This window comes from Rutidosis leptorrhynchoides, chromosome 2 (assembly GCF_046630445.1).
Source record: "Rutidosis leptorrhynchoides isolate AG116_Rl617_1_P2 chromosome 2, CSIRO_AGI_Rlap_v1, whole genome shotgun sequence".
Lineage (NCBI taxonomy): Eukaryota > Viridiplantae > Streptophyta > Magnoliopsida > Asterales > Asteraceae > Rutidosis > Rutidosis leptorrhynchoides.
Genome location: NC_092334.1, coordinates 359021383 through 359031216, shown reverse-complemented (window position 1 = coordinate 359031216; position 9834 = coordinate 359021383). Strand labels below are relative to the sequence as shown.

The window sequence follows — 9834 nt, the reverse complement described above, 5'->3', positions numbered from 1 at the left end:
ATTTAAGTTACATTGTTGTACGTTGTGCTTTACAGCTTGTGCATCTTTGATTTAATTTCATTTCTTTTTATAAATTAAAAAATTAATATCATAAAAATATAACGATTATATACGTAAAATTTTTAATTTGAAATTGCATCATTTAATAGTAAATTTTTATCATTTCGTATATAAATATTATTCGCATGTTTCCGTATATATATTTATATATACACAATTATATAATTATCACAAGTTATGGCGTTCGTGAATCGTCGGACAAACAGGGTGGTCAACCGTTATATAAAACTCATTTACAAAAGCTTTAAAACTTGTCAAAATTCATTGTTTATCATGATGAAAATATTAAATCATATAGAGAATTGGTTTAAATAAGTCGGAATTTTTCAGGTCATCACACTATGTATCACTCTTGATGACCAAGTTATCCAAATATTCTTCCAAAATTTTGCCTATTTGGTTTTAAAATCTTCGCCTATTACCCGCTTGTACGTGGCACCTGCGTTTTAAACTCCAAAAGTCATTTTGGTGTAACAGTAAATACATTGAATTGTGTGGAAAGTTGTCTTGCCTTCATCCGTAATTGCCATTGGGAGGTGTCCTTTTTGCGCGTCCAAGAAACATTTGTACCGAAACCCTGCTAATGATTCAAATTTCCAGTCGATTTCTGGTAGGGGGTAATTATCTTTCGGTCATGCTTTATTAATATCAGTAAAATCTACGCACATTTGCGAAGACCCATCAGACGTTTTTACCAACAATGTGTTAGCGACCCAGGTTTGATACCGGACCTCCCTTAGTATGTTTGCTTTTACCAGCTTGTCCACTTCAACTTTCAACCATTCACTCCATGCATGTGCCAAACCTCTTTTCTTTTGTCGCACCGGTGTTATGCTTGGATTAGCACTAAGTTTATGCTCTACGATTTCTCTTGGAACTCCAGTCATATCCACCTTAGTCCGTGCGAACACATCTATATTAGTGGTTAATATATCGCGAAGCTTGAATTTTGTTGTTTCGTCAGTAAGCCTAAACCAATTTTAATATTTTTATCAGGGTAATGTAGATTAGCTATAATCATACAGTTTCGCAGTTGTTCCTCATGACTTGGTTACTGATTTTTTTACTCCACCGCTGAATAAATTGTGTCCAGACTTTCCGAACTGATTGCTGCAATACCTAAAGGTGTTGGGAATTTCACCAGACCGTGGACTATGGAAGGAATTGCTCCTAACATTTGTAAAGTCGTGTGACCTAGCAATGCATTGTACCGTGAGTATGAGCGTACTACGGAGTATTCAACAATAGTGCTCCTAACCATCTCCTTGTTGTCTTCATCCACCAATTCCAATTCGAGTTCAATGATCCCTACTTGCCATGTGGATTCACCAGAAAATCCATGTAGTGCGGTTGATGGCGCAATTAACTGTGACAGTAGTAATTCTGGTAGTAATCTGAAGCAATGTTCATACATGATATCGATACCGCTGCCGGTGTCCACATGTAGTCGTTTTATTGTATAACCACAACTTTTAATGCCCCCCTTTATCGTAATCCGGGTGTCAGATGGTTCTTGTTTAGTTTCTGCGAATAAGATAGGAATGATTTCCCAATTTTCCGGTGCTTCTGCTTCGTCGTTGGCTAATTATTCCACCACTTACCATATTGATAACTGTTTTTTACCTCTTTACCCTTTGGTTCGCTCATTTTCTGCCAAGGGTATCCTTTTACTTGTTTTGGCTTATCACCTAGTGGTATGGCAGCTTTTTACAAGTGTTACAATTTTCCTTTCTTGAGTTCTGCGACAACCATTTCTATTAATTGTCAGCATTTATTTGTCTCTTGACCAAAATCATCATGGAAGTCATAGAACTTGCTCATGTACTTCTTCGCATATTCTAAAAGAGGTGTGGGGGCTTAGAAAGTTTTACATACCGTCTCAGTTTCCAATAAATGGATCGCTGTTGTTATATCTTTTCCCTGACACCGATGATCACACTTGATCACGATAGTGATCAACATCATTAGTTTTTCCATTCAGGGGATTTTTCCCGCAATTTTGCGTTACATCTTCTTGAGATCGCATGTGATCATGCGCTTCCCTTACCACTTTCACATATTTTTTGGAACTCGTCTACGTAAATGTTGCCATAATGACAGATGCCTATCGGTAGAATACGGCATAAGGTTGATCCTTGCTCCTAAATCAGCTAAAGCTTGAATGGTTCCAGATTGGTAGGTTGAACACTGGAAAGTAAATCGTCCCATATCTCCCACGTTCTTAGGTATAGAACTTATGAGTAATGCGTAGAAATTCTCACTCAGTGGAATTTTATCAGAATCTGACATCCTTTCCTTCATATAGAGAAGCCTTCATATATACTTATTCTGGTCAGGAACTTTTGACAAAATATCCAAGAATTTACCGTCGATCTTCAAGGTTTCAAGCTTCTTCGGATGATCCTTGAGTCTTCTTGTGATGATCCGTCCAAATCCCTTTGGACGAATACATCATTCATCGATTTCACAGTGAGGTACTGACCTCTACATGATACGTTTTTAAACATTGCATTCTTTTTGAAAAGGCACACCATAATTGAATATCAATTTCCAAGGTTTTTGACGTTTGATGATTTCTACATATTGACAATCACCGTAATTAATAATTTACAATACTACATCCGTTGATAATGCAGTCAAAATAAGATACATGGTGATGATTTTGTGAATGCAACATTTTCTCGAATAAAGCATGTATGACTCCATGCACATATTGTATCACATATAAGCAAATAGCGGAAGACTTCTAGGAACCTGAGAATAAACATGCTTAAAAGTATCAACACAAAGGTTGGTGAGTTCATAGTTTTAATGTTGCGCATAATCTGTATATAAAGGTGGATCACAAGATTTCAATTGTTTCATCCAGAAACGTTTATCAAAATATTCTACGAAATTGAGCACCCTGGTAACTAAACTTTAACGTTCAATAAGTACCCATGTTTTAACATACATGCAACCAACATGTACAATACACGCAATCTAATGTGTATTAAACTCAAACAGTATACGTCTATTTTATAGTTCAGGCTAGAGTTTCTATACCTGGAACAGACGGGGATGTCAAGCCCTATGGATCCATATACAACTACTCGCGCCCACCAGTTTTTATAACCGGCAGTTACTAGTTACCAAAGCTAAGGGATTTTCGGTTCAAACTCGGTGTAGAATTTAGTATGTACTTGTATCCATTGCGTTTAAAATAAATTACATGTATTCTCAGCCCAAAATATATATATTGCAAAAGCAATTAAAAAGCGATCTATAAACTCACCTTAGCAGCACCTAAGGTCATTCACCGAAATGTGACCAAAACTTGGAATGCAAAATAAGCGTAGATCTCAACCTAGAGAACATATGTTGGTCAATACATGTCTAATAAGCTAGGTCGGGTCATAGTGTATCACAATCCTAATGCTCGAGACCATCATACAAAAGTTAACAAAAGTCGTCTCAAAAGTTAACCTGATCCAATATGATCTTTAAATCTATACATGTCTATTAACATAGTATAAGTCTTGATAATTGAACGAATTTATAGTTTATCAAACTCAAAATATTATTTATTTCAGGAGCTATGTTATATTTGAATTATCATGGCAATCGAACATATTTTACTATTTCACATAGTTTTCCAATACTTGTAAAATCAGATTATAGTGTTTATAAGGCTTTGAAATATGATAAAACAGTCAACTTTGACAATTGTTCAATGAGACGTGCCTTATATAAAATTTTGTTTACTCGACTAATAATATTTGGAAATTCAATTTCTCAATCTCACAAACAAGTTGTTTAAATATCAATTGTAGATTCAAAAACAATTTCAATTAATATTAATCATAATTCAGTTGACCATAACTTTTAATCCGTTCCTCGAAAACATACGATTTCTAAATGAAAAGTTATTAATTTTTCGATAGCTTTCCAACGACATGCATATCATATACTTTATTTCAGTAGCACATGTATCAAATTCATGATTCATCATAAACTAGCTAACGACAAAATTAAAGCATACAAGCATGAATATACATATATACTCGAGCACTAGACATGGATACACTATTAATATATAAAAGATAAGATATGAATGCTCACGTATCAATATTGTGATTCAATATTGCAGGAAAGTACGTAGACGCAACGAAGATGATAAACACTAGGTTTGACTTGCGAACAATACCCACGAAGATTACCCATAACCTCCATAGCTATAACCCATAGTTTCCTTAGCTCTATCCCGCTTGAAAACCCATTTTTGAAAATAACTCGCTCATGACCTTGTCGTAGTATTTTATGTATAATAATACTAATAATAATACTCCTAACTATAAGATTAATAATAATATTAATCTTAATAATAATAATAATAATAATAATAATAATAATAATAATAATAATAATAATAATAATAATAATAATAATAATAATAATAATAATAATAATAATATATATATAGAGCATATAGATGTGTAACTCGTCGAACAAACTGGCCTTTTTATAGTGCATTTTTGATTTTGACTGCTCCGCAATCGTGGAGCTTTTGTGCCTTACACCTCCACGATTGTGGAGCTGCCTAAGCCAGCTCACACCTGATTTGTTTTCTTGTTTGTCGACATATTATTTTATATTTAATATATATAATTTATATTAATTAATTATATATTATATTATATTCTCGTGCATGGTTGACTTGTAACTTTAGCTCCGTTGTCTTGTACGTTGACGCTCAACTTATGTCCCGGTTTCTCGAGCGTCCTTTCGTACGCTTAGAAAACGCGTACTTTACGTTTTGCGACGTGTACATTTATCAATAATTAGACTTAATCAATGATAAACTATATTACCCGAAGTATAACTTAATCATTTGAGTGTTTTCATCATTTGCTTCTATAAATCATCTTTTCATTACCTATTAAAATATATTTAATAATATCAAAACGTTTTATATCAAAATTTCGTTCTTTTAACAAAACATTTTAATGATAAAAATTCTATTATATTGAAAACTTTTTCTTACATTAAATATTATGATAGTTAAATAATTAACTTATCAAGAATCACGAGGAAAAATATTGTAAAGCATGCATTGAAAAATTAAGCAGGAATCTCTACTACTTTTGTCTAATTCATGTTATTTGACACTTTATTCTCACTTGTAGATTACACTACTATTTATTCCGAATATCGTTAAAAAGAAAAGTTTTCTTAAATCACAGTGGGCCTCACAACAGAGACCCGTAACACAAACACAATCTATAAGAGATTTGATAAATATCTTTTAATTCCATAGATGAATATATTAAGCATATATTGAGACAAATACGCTTAATGTAAAGTATTATACATTCAATACTTTGTTAACGTTTTCAAGTTTAATATATATATATATATATATATATATATATATATATATATATATATATATATATATATATATATATATATAAATATATATATATACACACACACACACACACATACACACACATATTCATATCCATTTATATAATCGTTCGTGAATCGTCAAAATTTGGTCGAGGTTAAATAAATACATGAACATAGTTCAAAATTTTGAGATTCAACTTAACAGACAAGGTACACGAATTGGGTTCTGCCAGGGTAGTTGTTCTGCAGTAGCTTACTTCTTCTTTAGCCTATCTGACCTATGCCGAGGCGTTGGTTCTTACTTCGGGATTATAGAATCCATTAGTTTTGCTTCTTCTATGTGGGCATTTTGGATGGTTTCAAGGCGTTAGGATAACTGTCCGAGCTGGGTCTCTACACTAAGGAACTCCTTCATTATTTAAAGTATGCTTATCTTCAATGTACGCCTCAATTACCGGTCATTGTTTCTTCTTATCTTTCCGGTAATGAGAAGGGTAGGTTAATTTCTTTGTTAAAAGATCACAAGCGGGCCATTGCATGGAAAACGACCGACATACTAGGTATCAATCCCACCATTTGCACTCACAAAATCCTCTTAGAGGATGAGTACAAACCTTTTGTCCAAAAGCAAATGAGGTTGAACCCCAACATGAAGGAAGTTGTTAAGAAATAGGTGGTTAAATTAATCGATGCCGGGTTAATTTATCCCATCTCTGATAGATTGTGGGTGAGCCCCGTTTAAGTTGTGCCCAAAAATGGCGCCACTACTGTCGTTCTAAATGGGAAGAACGAACTTGTTCCTACTCGTACCATCACGGGATGGCGAGTTTGCATTGATTATCGTTGTTTGAACTACGCCACTAGGAAGGACCATTTCTCGCTTCTATTCATTGACCAAATGCTTGAGCGTTTGGCGGGAAAGGAGTTTTACTGCTTCTTATATGGATTTTTAGGCTACTTCCAAATCCCTATCGACCCAAAGGATAATACAAGACCACTTTTACTTGTCTATCCGGTACATTTGCCTACCGCCACATGCCATTCGGATTGTGCAATGTGTGTGACGCCCCGTACAAAACCATCGTGTACGGATCACCAACAACAGGATCATTACAAGGTCAAACACTATATGCTATTTGAAAATCGATTTGCATTCATAGAAGATTACGTTTTACAAAAGATAAATAGGAAACATTAACATGAGTACATGATACTAAGGTCATTACAAAGCTATCGTTTTGAAAATAACATAAGTTGCGAATGCAAAGTAAAGTTCCATGCTTGAGACATCTCTAAGTAATGCAGCGGAAGTCTAACACAGCAGGTCTGTAACAGCAAGTCTAACACCAAGACTAGAACAGCAAGTTTAACACCAAGACTAGAACAGCAAGTTTAACAGCGAAAGCAACATCGTCTAAGCACCTGAGAAATACATGCTTAAAAAGTCAACACGAATGTTGGTGAGCTATAGTTTGTTTGTATCAGTAATGTAACGTAGGCCACGAGATTTCAGTGCTGCAAACAGCGTATCAAAACAGTATGTTCAAATCAGTATGAATAAGTATATGTATAACCGTGGGCACCCGGTAACTAGACTTAACATTTATAACCCCCTGAAAGTGCACTTGGCAAGTGCGTATGACTTACGAAGTATTAAACACCCGTTAAATGCTAGCGCGACTAGCCCGAGTGGGGATGTCAAACCCTATGGATCCATATTTTAGATTCGCGTTCACCGGTTCAAAAACCAATGACTAAACGTTACCGTGCTAAGGGGAATGTTTATGCCGTTGTATAACCCACACACATATAAAGTTTAAGTACTCGTGCCAAACATGTAAAATGTAAAAAGTGCATGTATTCTCAGTCCCAAAATAGTTAAAGTAAAAAGGGATGCTATAACTCACAGTGATAAAAGCGGTAAAGTCGGTAATGAAAGTACGCAAGTAGTAAGTCGGTCCGAAAGGTCGTCAACCTAAATCAAAGGTTACTAGGTCAGTAGGTTGTCTTAATAAGTTCTAATAGTGCATAAAATAAGTTTAAGTGTCATCATCATCATCATTCATCATCATAAAAGCTAAGTGAGTTTGAAAAGAATAGAGATCGAAACAATAGGCTGACTTCGGTCAGCTTCTACGACCTCTACGTAAATCGAAAAGATGCATGGTCAGTGGCTATGACTCCGTATATGAGTTCCCTAACAACTGACCAATTTTCAGGACCTAACTCATCTTCGTTTGACCGTGGCGACGGTTTAAGTGCGAGTAGGTCAGAAATTTCAGCACAACGTTAATAGGGTGTAGTGACTCTCGGAGGGCCATAAATCCTAAACCGTAACTCGGATTAAGACGAGGCCTAAACGGAAAATCATCTACTCGAACCGAAATAACTGAAAATCAACTTTCCAGTAGCCCAGGTGGTCTGATAAGATACGAAAATCAGTGGACAAGTGCTCCGGTGGGGTTCTTGGTGCTCGATGCTCATCACGGTTCTCATCCTTGATGCTTGTAGCTTCAAGTGTACAACTCGTTGATGGTTTAGCATCACTTTTGACCAATATTCACCATCAATACACAATATGTTAAGACCAAGTAAGAATACAACTCATTCATGAGTCTTAGATGGATGATGAACCAAGGTTACATCATATCCTTAGTCTTAACACTAATACAAGTCACAATAACAACTAAAGTTACAAACTTTACATCAATTTAACAAGTATGAACACAATCTAAGTCAAAAGAGGTGATGGAACCCTAAGCTAGAGAGCTTGGATCCATTTCACACAAGTTACAAGGTTACAAAGCTAGAAAGCTTGAACCTTTAAGTGTTCTTGAAGATCTTGAAGCATAAAGCTTGGATCTTTAAGATATATGAAGATAACAAACACAAGTTTGAATCTTTTTCACAAAACAACATGATCAAAGCAAAAAGAACTTAGATCTAATAAAAAGATATGAAGATTCAAGCTAGAAAGCTTGCATCTTGATTGTTCTTAAAGATCTTGAAGCATAAAGCTTGGATCTTGAAGATGCATGAAGATTACAAACAAAAGTTTGAATCTTTATCATAAAATAGATAGATTAAAGTATAAAAGAAGTAGATCTACAAAAGTTATGAAGATTCAAGCTAAAAGCTTGAATCTTCCATGTTCTTGAAAGATTCATGCTTGAATCAACAAGATATAAGTAAGATCAAAGCTAAAAGGAACTTTGATCTCCATAAAATGATGATGATGATGATCATGAATTTGAAAAGGAAAAGAAGAAGGAAAAGAAGACTTACAAGTAATGCTAGAAAGGAAAGAAAGAGAGAAAGAACAAGTGTGTGAAAAACCAAAATGATCAAGTGTGGAAATGAGAGGCTAAAGGCTAGTATTTATAAGCAAAGAGTGATCACATGGATAGATGACATGGCAAGATCTAGGGTGGTGGTGGTGGATGGTTTATGGAGGGGGAGGGGAAGGACAAAAAGTTTACTTTTTGGCTAATGGTGTCTAAAGTGTGTCATTTTGCTAGAATCTTATGTAACAAAGTTAATTATCCTTATCCATAATGCTAGCATGAGTCACTAATTATTTATTTATTTATTTATTTATTATTATGGGCCACTAGTAATTATATTTGGGCTAATTAATTGAGTCACTAGCTAGAGTAGGGTGGGCTTGAGCCCAACAAGGTAAAAAGTCCAAAAAGGCTAACTATTGGGCTTTAGCAATTAAATAAATAAAATTATGCATCCAAAGGCCCAAGTAATTATTATTATAAAATAATAATTAATATTTCGCTGTCCAAAATTTCCGGTTCCAACAAAAGTCAAACGTACGCGCAGTCCGCGTTTTAATCGTAACGGCAAGTAACGCTAACGGTTATAAAGCATCCAATGGACAAGTTAAGCATTCTAATCATACCAAGGCACGTTTTAAAGTATATATGAATATAAAACACGTGTGCCAAGGTTCCAGAGTAATAAAGTAACGCAATACGCACAAATATGCAGTTTCGCAAAAATACAAGGCACAAAAGCAAGTCGAAAAAGCCGGGTCGTTACATTACCCACCTGTTAATGGAAATTTCGTCCCGAAATTTGAGGAGTGACCAAAAAAATGGTACAGTATTTAAATAAGAAGTAGCGTATCAAAGTTCCGTGAGACTCGTGGGCTCAGAAGTGAGTTATTTGCCTCGAAGGGTACTTGGGCATATAAAAGTAAGGATAGGTATATGCCATTAATTAAGTCTCTTGTCCTAAGAGATCAATAAATTGATTTCATTTTTGGTTAACATGAGTATGTCATTCGAATATATGTATCCACAGAGGGAAAGATGATGCTTTTAGCCTTACAGGCATCTTCAGTAAGCTGGATGCGTAAAATGCATCATGAAT

General features: G+C 34.9%; 1 protein-coding gene across 1 annotated transcript; it reads right to left on the bottom strand.

Annotated features, from left to right (window-relative positions):
* Positions 1–692: 692 nt before the first annotated feature.
* LOC139888943 (uncharacterized) lies at positions 693–1474 on the bottom strand. Its single transcript, XM_071871925.1, has 2 exons — positions 1128–1474; positions 693–1029 (listed from the first exon to the last, which is right to left on the bottom strand). The coding sequence occupies exons 1-2, from the start codon at positions 1472–1474 to the stop codon at positions 693–695; spliced, it is 684 nt and encodes a 227-aa protein (XP_071728026.1).
* Positions 1475–9834: the final 8360 nt, after the last annotated feature.